Genomic DNA, 13946 nt, shown 5'->3' with positions numbered 1-13946 from the left:
TCTAAAAACGTCAGTATTGGAGTCGATACCAATCCAGGTATCAGATCAGATAGGTGCATATGGTCTAATTTAGTCTGCATGTATTATGAGCAGTGCTCTGGTGTGGCACACACTCATTGTACATGCAGGGTTAGTGATTCGCTGCTGTTTTCAGTGCTCCCACAGTGGCTTGCAATATGGGAGTGCTCAACACAAAAACATGTAGATGCTCAATAGTTGGGTTCGCTTCTATGCATTATGTATGCCACTGGTGGAGCATTTCACCAGATTTTGAATGAGAAACATTTTAAAAGTACTGTGACCTACACAAAGAAACTCAAAAGGTCTTTCTGGAGAGTTAACCCCTCCCCCAAAAAACAGATCATTTTACAGGCTTAGTACACATTTGACTAGTAAATTTTCAGAACTTTTCCAAACAATGCACCTTATACAATACCACTAAATCAATGACTCTCTGCTTTGTGAGTTTGTTTGTTTTTTGCCATGTCCTCTCCCCTTATTTTGTGGTTGTCTCAATGTCAATTTTTGGAAGCCATATTTTGTTCTCACTTTTTAGAACAATTTACCTTTTTAATGCACTACATGGTTTAAATTAATGTATAGAATTTAAATGAATAAAAAGTTACACGTTTGTAAAGCAGGGTATGAAAAACTTTTTTTGACCACCGGCCACAGTGAAGTCCCAATTTTACCAGCCATGTCGATTTTTTAGAAGGTACTTTTTCCTTTTCAAATACAGTGCTGTGAAAAAGTATTTGCCTGATTTCTTCTGTTTTTGTGACAATATTTTCTCATATTAAATCGTTTAAAAAATTAAAACAAAATCGAACATAAAACAAAGACAGTCTGAGTAAACACAATATACAGTTTTTAAATGATAAATGTTATTTATTGAAGCAAAAAAGTTATCCAATACCAACTGGGCCTCTGTGAAAAAGATTTTGCCCTTAGTTACTAAATCTCCAAGTCTGTGAAACTGCATTCATAACAGGATTCAGCTGGACCAGACACACCCAGGCCTGATTACTGCCAGCCCTGATCAATCAAATCAACACCTAAATAGAACTTTTTCAGCCACATGAAGTTGGCTAAAAGGTCTCACCCAGTAGCACATTATGCCAAGGTCTAAATAAATTCCAGAAATGATGAAGAAAAAGGTGACTGAAATTAATCAGTCTGGGAAGGGTTACAAAGCTATTTCAAAGGCTCTGAGACTCCAAAGAACCACAGCGAGAGCCATTATCTCCATATGGAGAAAACTTGGCACAGTAGTGAACCTTCTTAAAGTGGCCGACCTTCCAAATTTCCTCTTAAGAGCACATCGACTACTCATTCAGGAAGTCACAAAAAAGCCAAGGACAACATCCAAGAAACTGCAGGCCTCTCTTGCATCAATAAAGGTCACTGTTCATGACTCCACTATCAGAAAGACACTGGTCAAAAATGCCATCCATGGAAGAGTGATGATGCAAAAACCACTGCTAACACAGAAGAACATTAAATCTCATCTGAATTTTGCCAAAACAAACCTTGATGATCCTCAAAGCTTTTGGGAGAATGTTCTGTGGACTGATGAGTTGAAAGTGGAGCTGTTTGGAAGACAGGGGTCCCGTTACATCTGACATAAATCAAACACAGAATTCCACAAAAAGAACATCATACCTACAGTCAAGCATGGTGGTGGTAGTGTGATGGTGTGGGGATGCTTTGTTGCTTTAGGACCAGGGCAACTTACAATAATTTAAGGAAACATGAATTCTGCTCTATACCTGAAAATCCTAAAGGAGAACTTCCAGTCATCAGTCCATGAGCTGAAGCTCAAGCGCCACTGGATTATGCAGCAAGATAATAATCCAAAGCATAGGAGTAATTTGAACTCTGAATGGCTCAAAGAAGCGAAATTCAAGTTTTGGAGTGGCCTAGTCAAAGTCCTGAATTGAACCCGATTTAAAGGCTGTGGTAGGATCTTAAATGGGAAGTTCATGCTCAAAAAAATCCTCCAATGTGGCTGAACTAAACAGTTCTGCAAAGAACAGTGGGCCAAAATTCCATCACAGCGTTGTGAAAGACTGGTTTCCAGTTATCAGAAGCGTTTGGTTGCAAGTTGTTGCTGCTTAAGGTGGCACGACCAGCTATTAAGTTTTGGGGCAGTTCGTTTCTCACATGGGTGATATAGGTAATATAGGTGGTATATATATATATATATATATATATATATATATATATATATATATATATATATATATTAGGGTTGCAACTGTATGAGATTTTCACGGTATGATAACAGTCTCAGAAAATATCACGGTTTCACGGTATAAGGTATAACACAATTACTATTATCAGTGAAAAAGCCTAAGGAACGTCGCCTTGTCGTACCAAAACAAAGAGGCACCAAAACACTTTCCCGGACTTTCAGTTTCATCATACCACGGTGGTGGAATGACCTTCCCAACTCAATCCGGGAAGCTAACTCACTCTCTATCTTCAAAAAACGGCTAAAAACACATCTTTTCCAAAAGCATTTAACCGGTCACAAAAAAATAAAAAAAAATATTTACATTTATTGTTGCACTTAAATCTGTTTTGTATACTATTCTGATGATAGTGAAACTTTGTAATATGGCACTTTTTTGTACCACTGTCTCCCTAAGATGATTCACTGATGTTCTTCCTCTTTTGTAAGTCACTTTGGATAAAAGCGTCTGCCAAATGAATAAATGTAAATGTGAAAACAGAAGGGTTATTTTATTGATTTATTTATTTTTGAGCAAACACTTTATTATAATTGAAACTTGAAACCATTTATTTTATTAAAGTATGTGTAAGAAAAAGTCTCCCTTTTGAAAATATATAAATACAAAAAATAAGAAAGCTAACAGAATTATAAACATGATAAAAAAATAGCATGTAACTATATAACTAAATATAACTAAAGCATGTATATAACTAAAGCATGTTAGTTTACATGTTAAATTAACTACTAAAAATAACATCATCTGTGTGAGCTTTTAAAGTAATGTCCTATGATTATTAATAATTAACATATACTGTAGGTGCGTGACAGTGAGGCCAGACTGCTCCTGTCTGTACCTTTAACTCAGTGCTTCTCAACTGGATTTGCTTCAGGACAGATTTTACATTTGAAATCAAGTGTCGACCTGCCATAAATTAAACATAAACTGTATTTAATGTATCCTGGGTTGCATTTCCTTTATGTTGTATAGTTTTGTACATGGTTTTCCAGTACAAGGACATGCATCAAGTGACATTATTTTTGTTTGTCAACAACAAAATCTACAGGAAGTTGTCTCTCCCCCTTTTAAAAATTGAAGAGCATATCTACATATCTGAGCCCATTATTATCCTGTTTGTTATCTAATATTACATATTTATACACATATTACACAGAAGGAAAGGCTCCTCGTTACAATGGTTACGTCAGTGTGCTAATCTTAAATAATAATAATAATAAATTAATGCATTTATGAAAAATAAATACTAGCTGAAACACATCTTGAAACTTTAACTACAACTGCCACTGTGGAAATAAAATGAGGTCTAATAGATTCTACCTTTAGATTATTTCATATGAAACTATAACATTGTCAAAATATAATGGTTTCTTTTACTCATGTAAAATCCTGAAACAAATTTGTAAAGGTGATGTGTGTAATTATTCATATTTTTAACTATTTTGGTAAAGGGGCCACATCGGGATTTAAGTAGTGCATAGGGGGCCACATTTTATTAATTTTGAGATACAATGTTCTGCATTGATTTGGTTTTTGTATCTTTTAAGCCCAGAAATAGTTGTGTACTCAATTTTCTGAAGTGTGTCTGTGACTAGTGAGACTATTCTGCAATTGTTTTAAGTATTGTATTGCTCTACAAAGATAGATACTTTTCTATCAGGCATTAAAAAACTGAATAAAGGCTGAGCTTATAAATGTATTTTGCCATCTCTACTTCCCTGTTAATTTATTATTCAGTTTGCAAAGAGGGCTAGTTTACTTTGCACAAATAAAATATACATTTACATATTCATCTCTGGCTTGCTTTTGTTGCATGTCAGTGATTACCCCTCCATGTGTCAATGATGCCGAGATCTACTTTTATATTTAATTTAATCACTGAGAAGGTTTACCTGCAAAATTAGTAGCACCAAACATAACAAGCAGGCTCAAGAATGGACACAGAGTAGCCATATAACACTTTTCCTTGAGCAGAATATAGCACTACAGATCTAAGTTTGATCAAAGGGGAAAGCGAGACGTGCATGGTTGCCAGATTGCACAAAATAAGTATAATATTAGGCAGAATATTTCCACAAGTGAGATTCTCCGTCCGGTTGCATTTTTTTCTCAATACAGTAGATATTACAATTGTGTATGAAAAATACACAAAAATAGAAGAAATCAGAAAGGGGGCACATACATTTTAACAGCACTGTAACAATTGGTTGCTTAGAAAGCCTGACTGGAGTCACTCAGCACGCCCTGGATTCGAACTTGCGACACCATGTGTGGTAGTCAGCGTCTTTACTTGCTGAGCTACCCAGGCCCCCACCATAAGCTTAATTAACATGGTACACCAAACATTCAAAGCGTTAATATATTCAAACAATAATGTAAATATGAAATGTACTAATTCCTTTAGTTATACACTAACCTTATGAACTTGAGCAATAATGAGCGAACTTCTCTAGCATTAACAATTTGCTAAATGTGCCTATTCACAAACTACTCAGGTTATGCAACAACACGTTTTGGATACGGCTGCGTATGGGTTCTGAGTAGTGCTTATTCGAGTTGCCCGCAATCTCGCCAAATTTGATTCATAGCACACCTGTTCCACTGAAACTAGTCCATTGGAAAATTCCACTATTTCCATGACTGTACAAACCCTGTATTTGAAGGTAAGAAATTACGACTGAAATGTATTAGTATTGTATAATATAACTCAATATTTATTAATACTATTATTCTTATTACAAATCACAATATCTAATTTGACTGGGTAAAAAAAGAAAAAAGACAAAAGTCCAGACACAATTTGAAAAAAATTAAAAGAATAATTATGGTGCAAAGAGAACTGGCTTCTTGTCCACTGAAGATTTTCACTGGAATTTCTGTTAATTTCATGGATGCATTTTCCAGTAAAGTAGTTAACAATAAAGGATTTCTTAAAAGGCTTCACAGTTTTGTATGTTTTCGGTCTACTCTATTTTATAATTAAATAATGTGTAGTTGTTTGTTTGTTACACATATAAGAGTACTCCCAATCAGTTCCACACAGAGAGGTGTAGATATTATAAGACTTTTAAGAAAAAAAACAACACTGGCATTGGATTGGGATCGAATGAGACTAAGAATTCAGGTGCATCCCTAATTGACACAATTGGGGGTATAAAAATAAGAACAGACTCACCAGAATAAGTGCCTGGTGTTTTCTGATGCAGGTCTGCTACAGAGCCAGCCAAGCCAGGGTGTGAAAGTGGGTCTGACATGGGCATCTTTGGGCCACTCCCACCAAGGTGAGAAGGAGAGAGTTTGGAGCTTCCCCCTGTACCACCCACCTGCTGCTGCTGTCTCTGCTGCTGAAGAACAGCCATAATTCTGGCAAGCTGGAGGAAAAACAAAATACAGGTTCAAAATGATAGCAGCAAGATTTCAGCAGTGGCTATCACATGGTCACATTTTCTAAGCATTGTGGCACAATTACACAAATATCTATACTTTTTATGTAGAAACTAGATATATTTGTCAGTCTATAATTGACTGTACTGAATGAAGGCTATGATGATTTGGGGACTAAACTGTTTACATTTTTTATAAGATAGTCGATAATGATTAGTGGCCGACCGATATATCACAGAGGACAACAAATCTGCCGATATTTAGATTTTTTTTTAATTATCGGCAGATGCATTTGACTAATTTGTTTCTTGAGTGCATTGAGAATCGCACGCTTGCATGTGAAGTAACTGAGACATGTAAACGACCAGTCACGGTTTGTTTTGTTGTTACATACCATCCTTTTACTGCAATAATAGAACGGTGTGCAATACAGTGTCATTTAAACAGTCTGCATATCAGAGCCAGGGCAGACGTGTTTGAGATCATAATGTTAAAGTGCTCGTCTATTTCATTCTCCATCTCTCTCCTAAACAGTTCCTTGTAACTTTTAACTGTCTTGTCTAATGATAAAAAGGCAAATATCAATAAAACTAATATTGTATTCATCTGCAAATATGTGCATATTTAAACGGATGTAATGAACCAACCTCAAACAACTTCAGCAGATCCAGCATCCAGTGGAATGCTCATTTATTTACCTCTAAAGCAAGTCATTATTAGTATTATAATAAGTCTCTCGTCAACAGTTCCCTGCAACTTTTCTAATGATAAAAGGCAAATATCAATAAAACCTCTATTATATACCATCTGCAAATATCTTCCTCTGAAGTGTGTATTCCATCAGCCACAATCAGCTCTTTAAACTGTCAGGAGAAGATCACTACTCATGCTAGAGCCGCAAGAGTGCGTGAGTGTAACTTCAAAGTAAAAACGCTTCAAGTGTACTATAATAAATGTCTTATTCACTATGCACTGTATGTACAATCGGTTTCTGTATTTTTTTTGTAAATGTGATGGCTAACATGCACATGCCATCCATGGTTGCTTGACTACTGTGTGTACTGTTATATACTTCTTCCTAATATATTAACAATTTCTTCATGTGCAAATAAATTACTAAAATTTGATGACTAAACAAAAATCTGAAGAAACTGCTATCTACTAGGGCTGAAATGATTAGACAACGTCTAATTATTATTATTATTATTATTATTGACAAAAAATTGTCGACAAATTTCCGTTGTCAAATAGACGTTTGATGTAATTTAACGTAACATGAGATCACATTAAACTCTATTGATGACACGCGAGAGCAGAGGAGGAGGAGGAGCAATTACACAGCTCACAGTCCAGATGCACTCTGAGCTTTCACAGCTTCAGATGATCGCAAAATACGAGAATTATAATGGAAAAATACTAAGTAAATACACAAGCACTCTCGTTGTGGAATAAGTGGAGCTTGAGATGCTGTTCCGCTGAAGCAAAACTTGCATGTCGAGCGTCTTATGCTCCTTAATGCATTATTGCTTTACTTAAGTTCAAATAATATTGAAGCAGATCATGTAAATAGTTACAAACTCTGAAACTGCCATTTCTCTGTATGGTCAGCACCTCTTCTGTGAGTTGCGCGAATGTCCCGATCAAAGGGGAGAGACTGAAACTGCACCTGGCTGATGCACACTCTATTGCGGGGACAATCATCCCTCGAACATGCACGCTTCATGCAGCTAGATTATAACATGATTGCTCACGACTTATTGAATCATAATGTATCACTGTGCATTTCTTATCGTGAAGAAAATTGGCAATACGCAGCTTTATTAATAAGAGTGAGCTTGTTTTTTTAAAGCTAATGATGGATAGAAGTGCAGGGCCTGGGTAGCTCAGACAGTAAATATGCTGAGTGACTGCATGTCAGTTTAATATACACTAGAGGTTTATGTATAAATAAAATTTATTAGCATCTATTTTCATAAGTTTATATCCAGTCATGTTTATGCTTTTGTCAGCTAAGTTGTATATTTAAAGGTAGTGAGCGATTTGAGAAAAATATCTTCATGCAGTCAAGAGAAACGTATAAACAAATCAGAAACGCATCTGATTTTAATAAATTTTGTATACACGCAGTAATACGTATTTTTGTCATTTTTATTAGAAAATCATCAAGTGATCGGTGTGTGTGTGTGTGACGAGTTTCTTTGAGAATTTAAACGAGCGTAACACCGCAAAATACAAAAACAAAATTCACAAAATCTTATAGAAGCCTTAAAAAAGCATAAGACATTGCAATAAACTAGTTGGCCCTAGTTTCACATTAAAGACCCCTCACCAGAAGTGAAGTGATCAGCCACTTGAAGACGTGCAATAGCTCTGTGAATCACAAAAGGCTGTGTTTAATAAGTAAATATATAAAATGCACGCGCAGCTCCAGTGCATCAGTGAATGGAGCTGCTCTGTTTACACACACACTGCATTTAGAACGGCACCGGAGGTGCATTTGACCACAATTTTAGAATTAAACTTAAGTGAACTAGCCTACAAACAGACACATACAGTAGAGAGACTTCCTAGAGAGTTTTTGGATGGAATGTCAAAATAAAAGCGTGAGGGTTTAAAAACTGCACAATTTAAATATTTTACTGTTGTGTTTAAAGTTAAAAGTCAATAATAATATTAATAAGTATTTATTATTAGTAGTATTTGTTTACAAGTTATAACAATATTTAAATTGAATGGGTTCCAAAAAATAACTGTGAATGAAAAGTGGACTGATATCTAACAACTAAATTGAACAAAAAATAGATCTAAATTGAACAAATTTTTTTCCTTTAAAGTCAAGATACAAGTTGAAACATTTTTGGGGGGAAAAAATAAAGAAAGATAACACTAGCTTATTTTCTACTGATAACTTATACTGGAATTACTCTTCATTTTGCTGCTACATTATCCAGTACCATATACTAGTTAATAATAAAGTTTTTTAATAAGCTATACATGTATATTGAAATAATGTGTAATTAGAGGTTTGTGTTACTTTACATATTAAAGAGTACTCCCAATTAGTTCTACACAATAATGTAAAGATATTCTAAACTGATTATGCAAAAAAACAACACTGGTATTGGATCGGAAGCAGCCGATACTGAGATTGTCGAAATATCGCGCGCCCGGTCCCCAATCGGACTGATGAGGCGCGCGAGGGATAAAGGCGGCCGGTGACGATTGTGCGAGAGAGAGAGAATTACGGGCATGTCCGTCATGTGTGTTTGTTTATGTGTTTTTGAGTTTTCATTAAATTATTATTTATATTGACAAGCCGGTTCTCGCTTTCTCCTTGCCCATCCTTCAACTGTTTTACAAATATTAATTTGAAAAACTATCAGCCGATTAATCGGTTATCAGCTTGTCTTCCCAACTTAGTTATCGATATCTGCAAAATCTTATCGGTTGACATCTACTATACACTGCTAAGAAGGAGAGAATGCTCTCTGACAAGAATGGAGAGTAAAATGCATTTATTAATTTGCCAAGATAAAACAAGATGCAGTTTTGGTGCAAAGAAAGTTAAAGCAGCATTTGCCTAGCGGATTTCTGCTGGTTGCGTAAAGTTTGTGGAGGCATGTCAGATGGCGAGGATGACTGTCCTGTCAGCGCCTGATTTCATTCATTCTGCTTTTTGTTTTGGCTTGTTTTTGTTTTAGCTTGTTTTCTAGCACTCCTTTAAAACAACATACATTTACTTAAGCAGCAATACTGCAGAATTTTTTTTTATCTGATTGATAATTCATTCTTATGTTGAATATAATATAAAAAATACAAATATTTTAAAATATCTAAAAATCCTTTAAAAAAATTAAAAAAAAGATGCATTCACCTGAGAAGCAGCATATAAGATATTTACACTTACTTTTAAAGAATAATGTATATTTTGGCTTTACTGCACTCTCAGAAGTATAACCAAGTGAACAAAATACACTTCTATACAAAATAAACTTGGATTTAGGATACATCCTCTTAAAGCAATTCTAAATATCTTATAATGTTGCTTCTCAAGTAAATGTATCTTGTTTTAAGGATTTTTAGACAATTTTAAATGGAAAATAATGCAGTGAATTTCTTTACTGAATTAAATTTGTAAGTATTTTATTGTTAGTAAGCACGTTTAATACAACCTTTTAAGTCAGGACACAAGCTGAATAATCGGTTAAGCGCTAATGATTAATCATTGCAATAATTCCCGAAATATCGTTAGATTAATCAGTTATCAAAATAAACGTTAGTTGCACTATCTACCATTTAAAATACAGTTTTTTTTAAGATTATTATTTTTTTACAAAGTTAGAGTTTAGTGTGAAATTGAGTAAATATAGTACTAAATAAGAGTTTATTAATTTTTAGTTTATGTTATTTACTATATTAAATTGTGTGATATATCGGGATTGTATTGCCTATTGACCACCCTGCTCTCTGGATATCGGCATCGGCCATTAATATTGCTGCTATTAATCATATCGGTCGATCACAAATAATGTTGTTATATTTTAACAAAAGTTGTAGTCTTTTACACAGTCACAGGAAGACTTATTCTGAACACTGTATTATGTAACACTATACTTATTTACAATCTGGCCTGGCAAGGAGAATTTACATTATACCCCACACAGATATTTTCTCTCAAAATGCTTTATGGAGACAAAGTTTAAGACTGAAGTGTAACACTAAGCAGGCATGCCAAATTCCTATAGGAATATGTTGGCGGCCGATACATTACTGTCTAATAACTGGAAAAATCGAAATATTATTGTACCAATAGTGAAATTATCCCCAACATTTTCACTGATAATTTGTTACGGTTTACTTGTTTGCGGCTGATAATCTCTGAATTCCTGAGGTTTCTTTCCTTCAGGAAGAAACCTAATTTGTGCAGTCACAAATAAGACACAAATAATGTCACATTTATGACATCTGGCTGACGATTAATTGTCAAACAAATAATTGGAATTATGATGATTAATCGTCTCTTTTAGGGCTTTTAAGATTAATTGTCAAACAAATTGTCATATTTCTTAAGGTGTATGTGTGATTAATTCACCGTAAAAAGTCATTTTTACATACTTAACTTCAAATACATACTGTAAATTAAACAATAAAATATGGAGTAATGATGTTTTAAATATTATAATATTTCTAAATACTTAAAATATGTCTTGTTAATTTTATCTTGTCAATATTACATTTACAATGTTGTTTTTGTAACTCATAATTTATGTAAATATTTCATTAAAAAATAAAACATATTTAAAAATATTTATCATATTCATATAACATATTATATTATGCAATAGTAAAATATATCTATCCTAATTTCTACACTTTCGCACGTTATTTTAATGTTCTTTGATTAAAACCAGAAGCCCTTATTTCTCATGAAGCAAAACCTTTGAGATTTCCTTTTATTATTATTTTCACTCCAAATAAATTAAGCATGCATACCAGAGTAAGCGTGCATCTTCTCCTCTGTGTCACTGCAGGTCATTAACACTGCATGTATGAACCAGCTATGACCAGGAACATTTGCCATTACGCGATCATTTAAAGTGAAGCAGGGACTGCCGGACATTCACTATCCAAGTTTATATGTTAGTTAGATTATATTTTTTATATTTTAGTTATACAAGGTATATTTTTGCAGGAATTTGGCACTTGCCACTGCTGATGGAAGGTGCATCTGCGAGCTTGAGAGTGACACACAAACACACCATTGATGGCATTTACTGTATAATTAATATATATATATATATAAAATAATGGTGGCCACACAAAATATTGACACTTTGGGCCCAATTTGGACATTTTCACTTAGGAGTGTACTCACTTTTGTTGCCAGCGGTTTAGACATTAATGGCTGTATGTTGAGTTATTTTGAGGGGACAGCAAATCTACACTGTTATACAAACTGTACACTCACTACTTTACATTGTAGCAAAGTGTAATTTCTTCAGTGTTGTCACATGAAAAGATATAATCAAATATTTACAAATATTTGAGGGGTGTACTCACTTTTGTGAGATACTGTAATATATATATTTACTTTAAATTCACTTATTTGGTCACTAAAATGTGAATGAAATTTGAAGTGCACAATAATCACGATTATCTCAAATATCCGCAGCTAGATTAAAAAAAAATTGATCAGATGATTATTTAATAATCGCGACAGGCCTAGCAATGCGAGATTACTAGATCCTAGTTTGAGTAAAACAAATGTGCTTGTTGTATTTTACGAGTTTAGACTTCTCTAAAGTTATAACTCATGACAATTCGATCTGTATGATGTTTTTATGTATTCCCATTATGACTGTCATCACATTTCATAATTGACACTATGAAACTATCAAAAAAGAGATATGTAATAAGCATATGCTAATGAGATGCGCATATCCACAATGTGCACACATATATAACACACATACCACTGCTGCACTCACATTCTGGCTGCTAACATAAATATTACATATCGATGCATCCCTAATTTTAAATAGTGACTTATGTTATAAGGGGTTTTAATATTGGTTTAAAATCTAATGAAGAAACATTCATTTGAACAGGGTTTCTCCAGGTTTTATGAAGCTAAATTTAAGTCTTTAAGACATTTTTAAGACAATTTTTTAAGGAAATTTTAATAATAAATTCAAGGGAATACAATATATGTCATCGCCTCATTCTCTAAATGTAAATACCTAGAGAGCACAACAACATTCATATACTGTAACACTACAAAGTTAAAAAACACAATTTAACAGATTTACAAAAAGTAACACAATAAGGTTTGAATTCCTCTGCCCCTAACCACCAGAATGTGGAAATAACTTTTGCCTTCTGCTCAGACCCATTTTATCAGCTATATTCCTCTACAACACTGCTGTTTGACTTGAATAGTGTTTAAACAGTAGCCAAATATATACCTCAATGCTCTGGAATAAAATATAAGTGACCACCAACAAACATGTAAAGTGATTTTAGACAAATACATTTTGGTCATTAAATCTAGAAGCTCAACTGATTTTTTTTTTCTTTTGTTATAAGAACCTCTCTTGTCCTAGATTAGCAAATAATATATACACTTACAGATATGTACAATCTGTGCCATTCAAATGACATGATTCACAAATGGCAAAGAGACATGCCATGGTTGGTGTCAGCACACAAGTGTGGATTATCTTTTGAACTATAGGTAGCACTGTCTCCAAATTGCTCAGACACATTCAAGGCATATCAATTATGCATACCAAATTTCTTATAAATAGGAAAATGCATTCAAAAGAAATGTACATTTTTAATAAAAATCAATATGCAGGAGAAGCAGTATGGCAAAATTATATATGGCTTATATGTGTATCCTTGAAATCCTCCTGACCCAAGGAATCCATAGACACCAAACTCATGAATAATGCAAAAATAGACATTTTCCCCATTTCTTGACCCATAGGTGGTGCTGTCACCAAGCTTTGTATGTACCCTCAAATCATGGTCCTGATGATGCAACTCAAGTTACGTTTCCTTATGACAAACTGTTGCTGAGCTATAGCCTCACTTCCTGTTTTACGTTGACCTAATTACATTTGTTAATGTTATTTTTCAACAAAATCAAAATCTAAATTCTATATTATTCATTCTGAGCAAATCAGTCTGGAGATTATTTTGAGCTATTGTTTAGGCAAATCGGGCAAAGTTTGAAGATCAGTGAAGTCCTATGACTTTTCTTTTGACAGTAGCCAATCACTGTTTTGGATACTGCCCTGAGTGCAATAAGAAAGTAATGAAGACAGCACCTGTTGGGGATCTGCTTGTTGCCTTATATTTGGGGGGAACTTGCGTTGGTTCTGCAGCAGCTGCTGTTGTTGTTGCTGTGGTTGCTGTTGCAATAGCAGCTGACAGGCCTGCAAAACAGCATGAGTCAGAGTAAAAAAAACTAGAAGTCAAGACAGTACAGAGTTGATTGTCCTGTATAGAACTACTGGGCATGCTACATCTAAACACTCACCAGCTGAAACTGGATTTGAGGGGGGTAGATGCTGCTGAGCATGGCAATATGCTGTGGGGAAAGCTGTGGAGGAAAGATGCCTCCTCCTACACCTCCAATGCCTCCACTGGGAGGAGGCATCTGCTTTAGCACAGAGCCTGGCACCTTGAACACAACAGAACAACAGTAATTGGCCATTCTCACGGGATGTGTTCTTATGTTTTGGTTCACATCTTGCTGTTTTTTCAGTGTCTCACGCCATGAGCACTGCATTTTTAAGATCTCAT

The 13946-nt window shown here is 34.5% G+C and overlaps 1 protein-coding gene across 2 annotated transcripts in view; it reads right to left on the bottom strand.

Moving 5' to 3' along the window:
- Positions 1-13946, bottom strand: part of LOC127633319 (trinucleotide repeat-containing gene 6B protein-like) — a 32360-nt gene that overhangs the window by 6245 nt on the left and 12169 nt on the right. For both annotated transcript variants that reach the window (XM_052112353.1, XM_052112354.1), the window contains 3 exons: positions 13681-13824; positions 13469-13576; positions 5428-5623 (listed from right to left, as the gene is read on the bottom strand). In XM_052112353.1, the coding sequence (XP_051968313.1) occupies positions 5428-5623; positions 13469-13576; positions 13681-13824 (448 nt within the window). The remainder of the gene's footprint in view (positions 1-5427; positions 5624-13468; positions 13577-13680; positions 13825-13946) is intronic.

This window comes from Xyrauchen texanus, chromosome 40, assembly GCF_025860055.1.
Source record: "Xyrauchen texanus isolate HMW12.3.18 chromosome 40, RBS_HiC_50CHRs, whole genome shotgun sequence".
NCBI classification, from domain to species: domain Eukaryota; kingdom Metazoa; phylum Chordata; class Actinopteri; order Cypriniformes; family Catostomidae; genus Xyrauchen; species Xyrauchen texanus.
Note: the sequence above shows the minus strand (reverse complement) of the source record. Positions and strands in the feature narration are given on the sequence as shown.